The sequence below is a fragment of the Rhincodon typus genome, chromosome 3, assembly GCF_021869965.1.
Source record: "Rhincodon typus isolate 14 chromosome 3, sRhiTyp1.1, whole genome shotgun sequence".
Lineage (NCBI taxonomy): Eukaryota > Metazoa > Chordata > Chondrichthyes > Orectolobiformes > Rhincodontidae > Rhincodon > Rhincodon typus.
Window position 1 is genome coordinate 39,138,191 of NC_063334.1, and position 17,502 is coordinate 39,155,692.

At 39.5% G+C, this 17,502-nt stretch overlaps 1 protein-coding gene across 5 annotated transcripts in view; it reads left to right on the plus strand.

Moving 5' to 3' along the window:
- The window catches only part of LOC109911607 (lysine-specific demethylase 4C-like), a 168,622-nt gene that overhangs the window by 51,708 nt on the left and 99,412 nt on the right, over window positions 1-17,502 (plus strand). For all 5 annotated transcript variants that reach the window (XR_007261285.1, XM_048592668.1, XM_048592679.1 and 2 more), the window contains exon 5: window positions 7,757-7,950. Coding sequence is in view for 4 of the 5 variants with exons in the window: in XM_048592668.1 (XP_048448625.1) it covers window positions 7,757-7,950 (194 nt within the window). In the remaining variant the exon portion in view is untranslated. The remainder of the gene's footprint in view (window positions 1-7,756; window positions 7,951-17,502) is intronic.

Genomic DNA, 17,502 nt, shown 5'->3' on the forward strand with positions numbered 1-17,502 from the left:
CTCCAGCATCTGCAGTTCCTACTATCTCTTATTTCTCAGGGCAATCTCTTGAATAATCAAAGCCAACCTGCCTTGCTTAAAATTTAAACTAAGCTTGGCAGTTAACTGACAGTCAACATTGTCCATGGCAACACCTCTACCAAGCAGTCTGATGTCAACCTATCAACATTCTTTTGTACTGTATAAATGTTGTTTTTTCTTTACATCAGTATCCTGCTAAATTGTTTTGAAGAATGCATGGAAAATATTGGGAGCTCCTGGGTAAGGCAAGAAAAAAACCAATGCAGGAGATGTTCTGGCTTTGAATGGATAGGTTAGAATAAAACCAAGCAAGGTAATCCCACTCATCCAAGTAAAGGTGAAGAGAATTAGAAGACAATGGCATTAACTGTGTGCCAAAAGGCCGCAGACAATGTCAAGAAGCATGAGGATGGCTAATACACCATAGTCTTTCATAATATGCCATTTTTGCCTTCAAATAGAGCTGGTTAAATATTGTGATGTGGATGAAAACCAGATTTTAGAGATTCAAACATGGGTGCTGATTTGGGAGACGACAGCTCTTTAACTGACTTTGCAGAAGAAAGATTTGAGATTTATGCAACTTGCAAGAAGAGAGGTATCGCGGCTAAGTTCTAGAGTGATAAAATTGTGACTAAGATCCATAACAACTTGAGACCCAACAAAATCAATTTCTATGCAATCACTTGGCACTATTTGCTAGCTGTTGGCTATAAAACAGGAAGCAACAAAACTCAAAGTGCATAACCTTTATTTGCCAAATTTCATACATTTATCAAACACAAATAAGTTTAATGGGTTAAAAGTTTAAAGAGCAAAGTAAAATACTCACATCTTATAACAAATGCAAATACTGCAGAACTGAAAATGTTGCAAATGCTCAGCAGGTCAGACAACCTCTGCAGAGAGAAACAAAGTTCAAGTTTTGGATCATGATGACCCAAAGTGTCTGTTTCTCCCCTCAGCTTCTATCTGCCTTGTTAAATATTTCCTGTATTTTCTGTTTCTTTTTTACATCTTATGATTTATTTATGTGGCAAATATGACAATGTACTGTTAATTCATTGTTACAACTGAGAATATTTTCAAATGTGTATATATCTCACGAGTTATATGTTACATGGGATTCTCTAACTTTTGCTTTGGGTGGCAATCAGAAGTCATCAACCTCTGCATTTTGGTCACTAGCACGCAAACTTGTCTGTCTTAAATGCAGCATTCCTGCACAATCTGTCATCTTACTTTCACGCTTCTATTTGCTGTTGTAGTTTTCATTTTTTTCCTCACTTTTTCGAGATATCTGCTTCTCTTTTTCAGAAGTCAAGAAACCAGAGACTCAAATGCCATGTACTTTGCAGAAGAAGATTTTGAATCCTCAACTTATTTACTTACTTGTTTGTACAGTGACCTGCTTTGGCAGTTTTTATTGTTGCTCCATCTGGAAGTTTAAAACTTCAGTATAAGACTATACAACAATAGGGAACAGTGTAAAAATAAAATCAAACTGATTCCGAGGTAGGCTGGGCACCAAATGCAGTCAGATTACAAGGTGAAAGCTTTTCATTCAAAAGTGATGAACCTTGTCAAAATGGGCATTGTACATGTTAGACATATAGATAAATTGGCATTGCAATAAAACAGATGTTTTACAGTTGGAAATTTGGGAGGAAAACATATTCTTAAGTGTTGATTGCCATTCCTATCTTTAAACAAAAAATGGCTACCACACAAGTGCAAGATTAAATTTGAGATTTTGACAGGAAGCAAGTAAAATTAATGCAGGAAGTTTAATATGCAGGAGATTTAGTATATAATTCTGTGTAGACAAAAGCACAGGTTTCAAGTGACTGTTGGCATGACACTTCCTGCTTGCAGCCCCTTTTTTTGGATGTCTGATTGCTGTGCTTCTTTGTTGCAATGTTGACATTCCTCTTCATTTACAAGCAGGATATTTGAGTATACTAAACCCTCCTGTCACAACTTCAGAGATGCCGTGCAAGGAAAAGATGGATGGTGTGGTACAAGTTAAGAAGCAGAAGATGATTCTAGAGGAGGAGTTAGAGTTTCTGCAGAAGTATAAAGTAGCCTACAGAAAGATGGGAGTGGAGCAGAGAATTAAAATAAAGTCATTGGAAGCTGGGGATTTTCTGTCAAACTGATCAGGGCTGATCCATACAATGGTCAGCTAGCATGCATTTAATTTGCCAATTTTATAAGAGACTGTATTCTCTGCTTGTAGAGTCATAGAGGTATATAGCACAGAAACAGACACTTCGGTCCAACCAGTCCATGCCGAACATAATTCCAAACTAAACTAGTCCCACCTGTCAGCTTCTGGCCCATATCCCTCCGAACCATTCCTATTCATGTACTTATCAGAGTATCTTTTAAGGGTTGTAATTGTACCCACATCCACCACTTCCTCAGTAAGTTCATTCCACACAGGAAAAACCCTCTGTGTAAAAAAAATTGCTCCTCATGTCTTTTTCAAATCTCTCTCCTCTCACCTTAAAAATGTACCCCCTAGTCTTGAAATCCTCCATCCTAGGGAAAAGACAACTACCATTGACTCTATCTGTACCCTTCATTATTTTATGAGTTTCCATGAGGTCACCTTTCAACCTCCTACACTCCAGTGGAAAAAGTCCCAGCCTATCCAGCCTTTCTTTATAACTTAAACCTTCTATACCCGGCAACATCCTGGTAGATCTCTTCTGAACCCTCTTCAGCTTAATAATATCCTCTTATAACTGGCTGACCAGAACTAGACACGATATTCCAGAAGAAGCCTCATCAATGTCCCGTACAACCTCAACATGACTTCCCAACTCCTCTACTCAAAGGTCTGAGCAATGAAGGCAAATGTGCTAACGTGACACAAACTTCAAAAAATTATGTATCTGACCCCTAGGTCTCTCTACTCTACAACACTACCCAAGGCCCTACCAGTAATTGTATAAGTCCTACCCTGTTTGTTATACCAAAATTATCCAGATTTATCCAGATTGAACTCCATCTGCCATTTGTCAGCTCATTGACCCATTTGATCAAGATCCCTTTGTAATTTTAGAAAATCTTTTTCGGTGTTTACAATGCCACCAATTTTGGTGTTGTCTGCAAACTTACTAACCATGCCTTCTATATTCGCATCCCAAACAAAAGAGGACCCAGGACTGATCCTTGTGGAACACTGTTGGTGACAGTCCTCCAGTCTGAAAAACAACCCTCCACCGCCACACTCTGTCTCCTGCCGTTAAGTCAATTATGTATCAATTTGGCTAATTATGTATCCAATTGGCAAGCTCACCCTGAATCACATGTGATCTAACTTTACGAATTAGTCTACCATGTGGAACCATAATGCAATATAGTAAAATAGAAGGAGTGGAGTCCTATGACCAGCAGTGTTGTGCAGGAATCGATGCACAGTCGTGTTGTTTGTCATTTATGTAAACAATTTGAATGAGAATTTAGGAGGTGTGATTAGTTAGTTTGTGAATTACACCAAAGTTGGTAGTATAGTGGACCGTGAAGAAAGTTACCTAAGATTATGAAGAGATCTTGATCAGTTGGGTCAGGAGGCTGATGAGTGGCAGATGGAGTTTGATTTGGTTAAATGTATTGCATTTTGTGAAACGAACAAGGGCAGGACTTATACTGTTAATGGTGGATCCCTGGATAATGTTGTTAAACAGAGAGACCTAAGGGTTCAGGTACATAGTTCTTTGCAATTAGTGTCACACGTTGACAGGGTGGTTAAGAAGGTGTTTAGTAGGCTTGCCTTCATTGCTCAGATCATTGAGTATAGAAGTTGGGACGTCATGTTCAAGTTGTTCAGGACATTGGTGAGATCACGTTTGGAGTACTGTGTATAGTTGAAGGACATTATTAAATTGGAGAGGGTTTAGAAAACATTTACCAGGATGTTGCTGGGACTGGAGTGTTTGAGTTATCAGGAAAGGCTGAATAGTTTGAGATTTTTTTCCGTGGAGCGTTGGAGGTTGAGGGGTGACCTTATAGAGGTTTATAGCATTATGAGGGGCATGAATAAGGCGAATAGCAAGAATCTGTTCCCTAGAGTGGGTGAAGTTCAAAACTAGGGGTCATATTTTGAAGGCGAGAGGAGAAAGATTTAAAAGGGACCTGAGGGGCACGTTTTTCTCACACAGGGTGATTTGTGTGTTGAATGAGTTGTCAGAGGAAGAGGTAGATGCAGGCACAGTTACAATATTTAAAAGACATTTGGATAGGTACATGATTAGGAAGGATATGGGCCAAACGCGGAAAGTGGGGCGAGTTGAGTTGGAACACTTGATCGGCGTGGACGAGTTGGACCGAAGAGTCTACTTCAGTTCTGTATGATGCTGTGACTCTATATAGCTCCTATACTCTTATGTTCTGACCAATGAAGGCAAGTGTGCCAAATGCTTTCTTCTTCACTCTGTCTACCTGCGACTCCACTTTCAAGGAGCTATGCACCTGCTACCCTTGGTCTCTGAACTTTGGCAACACGCTCCAGGACCCTACCATTGACTGTATAAGTCCTGCCTTGGTTTGCCTTACCAAAATGTAGCACCTGACATTTATCTAAATTGTACTCTATCGGCCACTCGTCAGCCCATTGTCCGATCTTATCAAGATTCCATTGTACTCTGAGATAATCTTCACTGCCCACTACACCATGTATTTTGGTGTCATCTGCAAATTTACCTTATATACTCGTATAAAAGCTGAATTTTTTAGACTATTTCTTAAGGTTAAATTTATGGGGCTGACTATGATATGGATACTACTTTTGAGGGGCTGAAATTCATGCTACAGTTCAAAATACCATATTATTAGCAGAAGCCCAACTGATCTCTAAATTAATAAAGAAGAAAACACAACAAATTACAGCAGTAACTGGTACTTCTGTGATCCAGCACTGTGAAAGATGAACACGGCTGTGAGAGGCTCTCATAGCATCTTAGCCCATGTGTGTTCGCTTATTGTCAGCAGATAAGAACATACAGATCGATTATTCTCCCTGTAAGTTACTTGATTATTCACCTGATATTACATACCTTCACCTGATTATTCTTTCACAAAGTAATCCTGAATCTTTTCCATTTGCTTCCCTAACCAAAAGCTCTCTGTTGCCCTCTGTGAAACAGTAAGTCAGTGGATCCGAGCTGTCACAATTACTAGGTTCATTCTTTTGAAACTCTGACAAAGGAATGCCAATGAAAATAAATCTGCTGTTAAAATGCGACACTATCCTGGAGTCAAAAACAAAATCCCACCAAACCTGGGAGACTGGATGACAGCACTTTATCTCCACCTGCAGGTCACTAACATATTACTGTTTGAAAATTAAAACACTGAACCCAATTTTCATCCCCATCATTGGAGTAGAGGTACACTTTGGGAAGATGAGAACAAACACCATCCAGCACTTGCCTTAAAATCCAAATTATCTTTGAAGAACTGGGGTTGGCTTTTACACAAGATAAATGGAAAATTCAAGATTTTTTTGGCCAAAAAATAAGGGTTTGACTTTTAATCGAGATTGACTTTTATTCGAGTATATACGGTAGTAACCATATCTCCTGTATTCAAATCCAATTCATTTATATAAATGACAAAAAGCAGTGGACCCAGCACCAATCGTTGTGGCACTCCACTGGTCTCAGGCCTCCAGTCTGGAAAAACAACTGTCTGCCACCACCCTCTTTCTCCTACATTCAAGCCAGTTTTGTATCTGATTGGCTAGCTCCCCTTGAATCGCATGTGATCTAACCTTACTAAGCAGTTTACCATGTGGAACCTTTTTGAATGCTTTGCTGAAGTCCATTTAGACAATGTTTACCTCTCTGCCTTCATCAATTTTCTTGGTCACTTCTTCAAAAAAGGCAATCAAAATTGTGGCAAGCAAAATTGTCATGTGAAATCTAACCTCTTAATGCTCTCTGATATTTTTTGTTTTCTGTTTTCAGGTTCTGAAACAAAAACCCCAGCATTTACTTTTGATTTTTAATAATATTACTGTCTGTATTGATTGCCCATTAACAAATTAAAATGCCATGGTAGAATTATAATTTTATCCGTTCATTTAATTGCAGGTAAAGCGTAAAACAAATTACTTCTTTACTACTGTTCACTAACCAGCTGAAATGTAACTGGTTTAGATCACTGGTCAGAACTGAAATTTTGCTATCTAAGCCATCTCCATTCCACAGTCAAGCTAAGCTGAAATGCTAATTCAGTAAACACCTGACTAGTAGCTGCTTCCAGCTGAGTGAATTCCTGTAAATTCTGGGAGCGAGGTTGGTGGCTCACGAACATGTAGACATAAATAATGAATACATCCAAATGTCAAGTCATTCTCAATAGTTCTTTCTTTCTGTCGTTTGGTAAGCCAGAGCATATTTCATTTGGTTGAACTATACTTGGACAAGCAATCCATCCCTCTTGTGATATATTTTGGTGCTGCCAATTTTGTTGGAATGCTGAAAATTTGCTTGTGGTTCATTTTGGTAGAAGGAGAAACCCTTATTATTGTAAACTCTGCACAAAGCAGAAGAGAATTGACAAGATAATTTCAAATTTTATTGAATGACATCCAGAACTCACAACTACTGTTGGATGTTTTCCACTTTGTTTTGGCACCTATAAGCTTCAGTGTCCTGATATCATGATAATAACTGTATTGTGCATCCCTATAACAAGTCATTGCCAATATAGAGAAAATTAGAAGTTTGGGCAAGCTACACATTTGTGGCAATGAGTTGCATATTGCCTTTCAACCTTGAATTCTGGGTTCCAGTGCGCTATGCCCTTCATGACTCCATGCTGCTGGATGTTTATGTTTGATGTTGTATTTCTCTTTCATTTATTGATAATCTGTTTCTTGGCAGTTAGACCCCCTGAAGGGGGTCTTCACAAGATTTTATCTCCTTTTGCATTTTTTATGCTGTCATATTATGTGTGCAGTTAACCACCAACTTGGGGCTTAATACTGAAAACACATTGTTCTGTTCCAAACCACCTTTACTGTTTTGACTTGACTTGGAACTTCTTAAAAAAAATTGTTCTTGTAGGGAACGTGTGCTGCTGACAATGCTGGCATTTGTTCCCAATCCCCGTTTGCCTTTGAACTGATTGCCTGTCGATGCTATTTCAGGAGGCTGTTAAGAGTCACACATATTGCTGAGAATCTGGGGTTACACATAAGCCAGACCAGACAATGATGTTGGATTTCCTTCCCTAAAGTTCATCAGTGAACCAGATGGGTTTTTATGACAATCAGCGTAGTTATATGGTTGCCGTACAACCAGTTTCTTAATTCTAGATTTTTATTGAATTAAAACTCTGTTATCTGTTATGGTAGGACTCAAACACATATCCGAGAACTTTAGCCTTGTGCTCTGGATCACTGGTCCAGTGAAATGATCACTATGGCACTACCTTCCCTGATCTAGCTATAATTGTACAAGAAATGGGCACTTGTAACATGCCCATTGATGTCTCCTACCTTTCACAAAACAAGGTAAGGTGTTGATTTTCTAATAATAGCAAAATATTTATACTGGGTTTTAGTGACCCCCATCCTGACTAGAATCAAACCAGCACGGCATAAGTTAAATGTCTTTTTAACCTATTTAGATTCCTACTGTGCTTCCATTTCCTTGATACCTGACTGCATGAAACAGTTATACTATCTGCATGATTACTTCACAATGTAATTATTTTCCAGGATGTTGATGAGTGGAATATCAGTCGTTTGAATACAATTTTGGATGTGGTAGCAGAAGAAAGCGGCATTGCTATTGAAGGTGTAAATACACCATATTTGTACTTTGGCATGTGGAAAACAACATTTGCTTGGCATACTGAAGATATGGATCTGTACAGCATTAACTATCTGCATTTTGGAGAGCCAAAATCTTGGTAGGTTTAACAGCATTTGTTTTATTTCTTGTTTATATGTATTGAAGTCCTGGCAAAGATCATGTTTCTGTTTTGCTTCCCTCCTGTTAAAGATGTACTGAACAGGCTATACATTTAATCCAATGAAATGTCATTGTATTGAGGAGAAATAATATTCTCTTAATTCCAAGATGCCCTGCTTACTTCGTTATAAGAACGTTAGCAATCGGAGCAAGAGAAGATCTGGACTGCTGTTTGAGCCTGCTCCATTCAGTGTGACCAAGGCTAATTTTGGGCTTCATTTCTACTTTCCTGCCTGCTCCCAATATCCCTTGACTCCCTAAGAGATGAAAAATTGTCTCAGCCTTCAATATGTTTAGCTTTGACATATCCACAACCCTCTAGGTTAGAAAATTCCAAAGATTCGCAACGTGTCCAGTGAAGAAATTTCTCCTTATTTCATTCCTAAATGACCAGCTTATCCTGAAACTGTGCCCCCAGCAGAAACACCATCTCAGTTCTACCGTGTCAAGCCTTTACATAATCTTGAAAATGACGTGATCACCTCTCAATCTTCAAAACTCCAGAGTATACACATTCCATTCACTCAGCCTTACATCATGGGACAGCTCTTTCATTCCGTGGACAAGCTTAGTGAATCTTCACAATACTAACTCCAATGCAACTTTCTTAAATATAGTGTACAGTGATCTTGCCAAAACTCTGTACAATTTACATTCCTAATTGCTTGCTATACTCAGTTGCTGACTTTTTCATGTTCTTTGTGCAAGTACATGCAGATCCCTCTGAACACCAACACTTATAAGCTTTTCTTTAAAAATAAATCTACTTTTCTATTCTTATGACCAAAGTGAATAACCTGAAACTTCTCCACATTGTTCCCCATCTATCCTCTTGTGGTCCACTCACTTAACCGTTCTGTTTGCAGGTTCATTTGTGTCCTGTAACAGCTTGGATTCACATGTAGCATTCACTTGTATCATCAACAAACTTATATACATTATTTTCTCTGCCTTAGTCTTCGTCATTTGTATAGATTGTACATAGCTTAGGCCTTAGCATTGATTCTTGCGGCATTCCACTCATTACAGCCTATTGTTATGGACTGAACCAGACCAGACCAAACCCCCTCAAAATATATTAAGAAGATACCTAGACCCTAACTTTTCCTTATTTTAAAGGCAAGTGCCAGGCGTTGCTTTCCAGATACAATTCAGTTGGTCAAACTACCAGTCTTGAAGCAAAACACACTTTATTCATACACTATAGTTAAAATACAATAGAAGAAGGAATAAATTGGAATAACAACTCTGTTCGAAAACTTAACACAATAATAGATTATTTAACTACTAAACAGTAACCGTTCCGATATAGTAATATCCCATAAACACATACTTGGCAAAGGCAAATTTAGTACAGTAGATTGCCTCACATGCAATTCTCCAGTCCAAGAGAAAAAAAAATCAAGAGAAAACTGAGAAAGTAGCAGGGAGAATAATTTTGTAGCTGCTAAACCCAACTTCAAGACCCCAGCAACTGTTACTAAAATTCCTGGTTCTATGACCCCCACCCATTCAGGCTGCTTCTATTATTCCAACTTTAAAATAAAAGCCCAAGGCGCCTCAAGCCATTTATTTTGTGGGCTCTGAGTAGAGCGATCGGTACCTCTGTCTCAACTTTTCTTCATAAAAAAAGCCAGGACAAAATACACTTCTGAAAGCCATTGTATTGTCATTCTGTCAACTTGAAAATGCCCCATTTATCCCAACTCTCTGCTTCCTTGTCCGTTAACCTGACCTTTCTCAATGCTAATGTATCATCTCTACATGTGCCCTTATTTTGTGTCTTAACCTATTTGAGTGGCACCTTATCAACCGACTTTTAGAAATCCCAGGTATACAGCATCTGCTGGATTCTCTTTATCCTATCAGTTACAGTTTCAAAATGTCTAATAAATGTATTAACTATAATTGCCCTTTCATTAAAACAGGTTTGACTTATTAGAATCACTTTTCTCAGTATATTGTTAAGACTGCCTTATTAATAGATTCCAACACTCTCCAGATGACTGATGTCAAGTCAACTGGCCTGTATTTCTCTGTTTTTATTCTTCCTTTCTTGAATATAAATGTTACATTTAATAACTTGCAATCTGCTCAAACTGTTCCAGAGTTTGAGGTATTTTAGAAAGTCATAGTGAATATGTGCGCTATCTCAACAGCTATATTTTCTTGACTTTTAGAACTCTAGAATGTAGACCGCAACTTGAGATAAGTTTGTTTATACTGACATGTGAGTGCAGTTTGTCTTCTGATTTTTCATTTGATCATTTTGCTGCTGGTAGGGTACAAGTGAGTGTAACGGACAGAGGACCTAATAACACGTTTGCACCATTTCAGGAGTGGTATTGTGCTCTTACTGAAAGTTGGATAATTATTTTTCGGGGTGCTTATGTGTATGTGTGTGTGTGAGTGAGCATGCACATACAAAATCAGTACTAGTCTGCACTTGAAATACTTGCCTTAAAATAGTCTCAGGAGATAATTGTTCATAACTCTGGCATTCTTTGCTTTGAAACAACAAATGAAGAACAGTATTCTGTACCCAATTTGAAGCAAATCACAGAATTTTCCTTGTAATAGCATATTAGAATGTATAAATAATAACTTCTGTGACACTGGTTTTTGATTTTTGTTGAGATGGACAAATGTCTGGAACTTAATTCAAGAAATCTGTTCTACTTTGTTTGAGATTGTATCTAAGAGATGGTGTAAAACGCAAAAAATGAACTTTTATATTTTTAAGGGTGCTTCAGATGAAACATATGGGCTGTGAAATTATTGAACAAACTATTCCATAAACCTGACCATCTATATTTATAATTTAATTTGATACAACTGAAGGTTGCAGAATTCTATAATGGTGTGTTTGTTTTCATTCACAATGCCAGTTTGTTTTCGAAAGAGAAAGTGAATGAGTTACTTTGTGACCTATTTAAAGGGTTGTGAAGATGTGTTCCAGAATAACGCTGATCATGTTTGACAGTTGCCACGGATGTGGAGAAGTGAGGAAAGTAGCAGGTGTAGTGTGCAAGTAGTAACCGGAAGAATTTCAGTAAAGATTGAAAGAAGAAAAAAGTACTTGAGATTCCTTTTGGAACATCCTGCAGTTTGCAAAATTACTATGTGCTTAACAGCCAATGAACTACTTTTTGAAGTGTGGTTACAGTTGCACTGCAGGAAATGTAACAATTGAATTTGCACACAGCAAGCCTTCACAACTGCAATCAAACAAATGATCAGTTCTCGAGTCATTGAGTCATGCAACATGGAAGCAGACTCTTCAGTCCAACTAGTCCACACTGACCATGTTCCCAAAATGAACTAGTCCCACTTGCCTGTGTTTGGCCCATATCCCTCAAATCTTTCCTGTTCGTGTACTTGTCCAAATCTCTCTCAAATGTTGTAATTGTACCTGCATCCACTACTTCCTCAGGCAGTTCATTCCATACACACATCAGTCTCTGTGTAAAAACATTGTCTTCAAGTCCTTTTTAAAACTTTCTCCTCACACTTTAAAGATATGCTGCCTAGTTTTGAATTCTCCCTATGGAAAAGACCTTTGCTGTACACCTTTTCTATGCCCCTCATGATTTTATAAACCTCTGTAAGGTCTCCCCTCAACCTCCTACGCTCCAGTATAAAAAGTCCCAACCTATCCAGCCTATTTTTATAACTCAAACCTTTCATTCCTGGCAACATCCTGGTAAATCTTTTCTGAATCCCCTCCAATTTAGTAATATCCTTCCTAAAGCAAGGCAACCAGAACTGCATTCAGTACTCCAGAAGAGGCCTCTCTAACATTCTATACAATCTCAAATGTTGTCCCAACTCCTATACTCAGTGATCTGAGCAATGAAGGTAAGTGTGCTAAACTATTCCTAACTACCCTGTCTACCTGTGACGCAACTTCCAAAGAAGTATGTACCTGAATCCCTAGGTCTCTGTTCTACAATACTACCCAGGACGCAGCCGTTAATTGTATAAGTCTTGCCCTTGCTTGTTTTACTAAAATGCAATACCTCACATTTATCCAAATTAAATTCTATCTGCCACTCCTCAGCCCATTGACCCAAGATCTCTTTGTAATCTTAAATAACTTTCTTCACTATACTATACCATCAATTTTGGTGTCATCCACAAATTAAGCAATCATGTCTCCTAAATTCACATCCAAATTGTTTATATAAATGACAGATAAAAGTGGACCCAGTATTGATCTTTGTGGAACACCACCAGTCACAGGCCTCCACTGCTACCCTCTGTCTCCTACCATCAAACCAATTTTGTATCCAAGAGGCAAGCTCTCCCTGAATCCCATGTGATCTTATTAATTAGTCTGCCATGCAGAACCTTGTCAAAGGCTTTACTAAAGTCTGTGTAAGCCACACTGACCTCATCAACCTTTTGGTTACTTCCTCAAAAAACTCAAACAAGTTTGTGAGATACAATTCCCCTCACACAAAACCACACTGACTATCCCTAATCAGTCCTTGCCCCTCCAAATGCCAGTAAAACCTATCTTTCAGAATCACCTCCGACAGTTTTAGTTATTGGCTGAGGTATTAGTGTTTTCCAGAATCCTGGGAAAAATTGTCTTGCAGTTAGCTGTGTCGTAGAATCCTTTGCATTCCTTAAAGACTAACCTTTCTGGCTTTTTCCCCCTAAATCTCCAGTAATTTTGTTTTTGTTTTATTGAGATCTGTCTCTTGATTAAGCTTTCTTAAAATATAAAACATAGGTCCAAGCTGTCCTAGAGCAGCGTTTTTCTGTTCTGTAGATTAAGGTGCAAAAATGGTGAGATAACAAGGTGTAGAGCTGGATGAACACAGCAGGCCAAGCAGCATCGGTTACCTGTTGGATGTGGGAAATGAGGGATAATTTCAATGTTACTGATGATTGTGTGTGTGTTTGGTTGTGAATCTTATCGGATCGTATGGTTTGGTTGGAGTGGCAGTTAGAAGCAATGAGCAGGCGGTGGTGGATGTCAGTTTCAGGAAGGTAGAAAATACAGATTGGATAGAGATACAGTTGGATAGATGGGTTACCCTTAAGAAAGGTAGGAGAGGTAGGCAGGTAGTACAGGAATCTCCTGTGGCTAACCCCATCTCAAACAAGTATGCTGTTTTGGAAAATGAAGGGGGTGATGGACTCTCGGTGGATGTAGCACTGGCAGCCAAGTTACTGGTACCGAGACTGGCTGTAATGCAACAAGGGGTACATCAGGTTCCAAGTGATTGATTGTAAAAAGGGACTGTCAAGTCAGAGGCACAGATAGATGTTTTTGTGGCTGACAACGAGACATCAGAATGTTGTGTTGCCTCGATGGTGCCAGGGTCAAGGATGACACACAGAGGGTACAGAATGTTCTCAAAGGGGAGAGAGACCAGCAGGAGGGCACTGTACACATTGGAACCAATGACATAGGAAGAGAAAAGTACAAGGTTCTGAGGAGAGAATATAGGAAATTAGGCAGGAAATTAAAAAGCTAGCCCTGATGGGTAGTGATATTTGGATTACTTCTGGTGTCAAGCGCTACTTAGAGTAGGTATAGGAGGATAGAGCAGATGAATGAGTGGCTGAGGAGCTGGTACATGGATTCACATTTTTTGGATCATTGGAATCTCTTCTGGATTAGAAGTAACCTGTTTAAGGAGATTGGGTTGCACCTGAATTGGAAGGGGACTAATATGTTGGTGGGAGGGGATTTGCTAAAACTAACGGGAAGATTTAAATTCATAATGGGGGTTAGTGGGGGTTTGGTTTTGGTAGGTGGGTGGCATCCAGAGAGATAGTGAGTGAGATAGGACTGGTAAATTAAACTGCATTTATTTCAATGCAAGAGGTCTGTCAGGTAAGGCAGATGAACTCAGGGCTTGGTTGGGAACATAGGACTGAGATATCATAGCTATTACAGAGATATGGCTCAGGGGTGGACAGGACTGGCAGCTAAATGTTCCAGGGTGTGGATGCTATCGGAAGGTGCAGGAGGGCATGTCAGGAGCAGCAACAGGCATACCTAAGGAATGGGATGTCAACCTGGTGGAGCACCCAAACAGCATTAGCAGCAAGTGATAGGCAGAGCTAAGTGATTTCACAACCAACAGATCAGATCTGAGCTCTGCAGTCCTGACACATCCCGTCAGTTGTGAATGGTGGCAGACAATTAAACAACTCATTGCAGGACGAGGAGGCTCAACAAATATCCCTATCACCCGATGATAGGGTAGCCCAGCAGATCAGTGCAAAAGATAAATCTGAAGCATTTGCAGCATTACAGGTGCCAGAGTTGAGCCAATTCTATTCAAGCCACATGATATCAAGAAATGGTTGGAGGCAGAGGATATTGCATAGGCTCTTGGCCCTGACAACTTTCAAGCTATAGTAATAAACACTTGTGCTGTAGAACTTGCTGGACCCCAAAATAGCCAAAGTGTTCCAGTGCAGCTACAACACTGGCATCTACTCGACAATGTGAAAAATTACCCTGGTATGACCTTTACACCAAAAACAGGACAAATCCAACCTAGCCAATTACTGTACTAGTCTACTCTTGTTATCACATAGCCTGCCATTACACACTACCTGTTTTTAGCCACTAACAGTCTCCATTAATAACTATTCACCCTCCTCGCCAGATCATTATCAACTCCTTTGTCTATCCAACTGTTCTTCTCTCTCTTGGGCTCTATCCCCACCTATCGTTTAATTCTTACCCCCTCCCTCCACTCTATCTTCTGCATAAAAACCAACATTTTTCTAGCTCCCATCAGTTCTGAGGAAGGGTCACTGGAGCTGAATCGTTAACTCTGATTTTCCTTCACAGATGCTGCCAGACTGGCTGAGCTTTTCCAGGAACTTCTGTTTTTTAACTAGTCTACTCTTGATCATTAGTTAAGTGATGGAAGTTGTTATCAACAGTGCTATCAAGCATCATCTGCTTATCAACAACCAGCTCAGTGATACCCAGTTTGGGTTCCAACAGGGCCAGTCAGGTGAGGTGAAAATGACTGCCCTTAACTTCATGACTACATTTGACCTAGTGTGGCATCAAGGAGCTCTAATAAAGGGAAAATTCTTTGCTGGTTTGAGTTGCAGGAAGCACAAAGGAAGATGGTTAGTTATCTGAGCTCCAGGAAATCTTTACAGGAGTTCCTCAGGGTATTGTTCTAGGTCCAGCCATCTTCAACTTCTTCATTGATCATACCTCTATCATAAGATCAGAAGTAGAGATATTCACTCATGAATGTACAATGTTCAAAACCATTTGCGACACCTCAGATCCTAAAGCAGTTTATGTTCAAATGCAACATGACCTGAACAAACCCAATACTCAATCTTCTACTACCAGCATTCTCAGAGTTACTGTTAACCAGAAACTGAACTGCACTAGCCATATAAATACTGTGGCCATAAGAGCAGGCATTTAATACTGCAGCAAATAACTCACCTTCTGATTTCGCAAAGCCTGTCCACGATCTACATTGCACAAGTCTGAATTGTGATGGAATACTTCCCATTTGCCTAGATGAGTACAACTCCAATAATGTTTAAGAAGCTTGACACCATCCAGGCAAAGTGGTCTCCATAATTGGCACCATATCCACAAGCACCCACTCCCTACCATGTCTACGCTCTGTCTCAGCAGTGTGTGCTATGTATAAAATTCACTGCAGAAATTTGTCAAAGATCCACGGATAGAACCTTCCAAACGCACAACCACTTCAATCTAGAAGGACAAGGGCAATAGGAACATGGGTTTGCTTCCACCTGCAAGCTCCCCTCCAAGACACTCGTCATCCTGACTTTGAAATACACTGATGTTCCTCAGTGTTACTGGGTCGAAATCCTGGAATTCCCTGCCTAACAGTATTGTGGTCTACCTATAGTGCATGCACGGCAGTGGTTCAAGAAGACAGATCATCACCACCTTCTCAAGGGCAACTGGGGGTGTGCAATAAATGCTGGCCACCCAGCGATACCCATGTCCCATGAGTGAGAAGAATCTCCAAAACTGCAATGTATTGGAATGTCAACTATTATTTCTGTTTTTGTGGTGGGTGAGTTGAACTGTTAATTTGGATGTTCAAATTCACAATCATAAGACAGCAAGTATTTGAGTAATCATAGCCATTTCTTTGGAATTTTGAAAGTCTCAGACAAGTTCTTGTTATCTCATACAGCTAGAGGACATTAATAGACTATGCTAGATCTTGCATCAAGTGTTTTTTTTTGTATATTCTTTCTTGAGATATGAGTCTCACTGGTGGAGCTAGTATTTGTTGACCACCCCTAATTGCCTTTGAACTGAGTGATTTAGAGACCATGTCAGAACGCAGTATAAAGTTAACAGTGTTGCTATGGGTCTGGAGTCACATGTAGACCAGATGAGAATGGCAGAACATTAGTGAATCATTTTGGTTTTATATTTGATGACAGTGTTGTGGCCACTGTTATTGAGACTAGCTTTCAAATCCTGATTTATTAAGAAAATTTAAATGTCACCATCTGCCTTCTGGGATTTGGAATAAAAACAGAAAATGCTGGAGAAACTCAGCAGGTCTGGTTCCATCTGTGGGAGAGAAGCAGAATCAACATTTGGAGACTAATAACTCTTCTTTGGAACTAAAGGGGACTGGAAATGGCAGTTTTTTAATGCTGTTGATAAAAGTTACCTTTACCTGATGAAGGAGCAGTGCTCAGGAAGCTTGTGATTTCAAATAAAACTTGTTGGACTATAACCTGGTGTTGTGTGACTTTTGACATTGATAAAGGTGGAGAAGCAGGAAATGTAACAGATAATGAAGGTGCCAAGTGCAAACAAGAAAGGGAGTACTAATGGTGGTAAAGGAGGAATTGAGATTTGAAATAGGTGTTAATGAAAGGTTTGTATAAGGGAAGATAGGTCAGCTGTGCTGAGAGCAAAGCCAACAAGACATATTGTGGGGAGGGTAGACAAAATGTGTTTAAGAGGGAACTTCTGAGGAAGGATCACCGGACCCGAAACGTTAACTCTGATCTTTTCTTCACAGATGCTGCCAGACCTGCTGAGCATTTCCAGCAACTTCTGTTTTTGTTCCTGATTTACAGCATCCACAGTTCTTTCGGTTTTCACTTGGTGTTTAAGAGAGAGTTGTTCTGTCGTAGTTCTCTTGATGGGAAATGTTATAAACCTGCTGATGAGGTGTCTGCTCCATGGGAAGCAGAGAAATTGCTTTTTTTTTAAATAGACAAAAGAAGCATGAGTGGGTAGAGTCAGCCTCACACAGACCCAGAGTTTGATGTTGCTTTCAGTTGTTGAAGTTGGAGTATTTGGAGTTGAAGCTTTTTTATTTTGTTCATTTGTGGGATGTAGGCATTGCTGGCTGGCCAGCATTTATTACCCATCTCTAGTTGCCCTTTGAGAAGGTGGTGGTGAGCTGCCTTCTTGAACCATTGCAGCCCATCAAGCTGCTGGATTCACTCTGTAGGTGTTCCTTCTCCAAGATTGGAG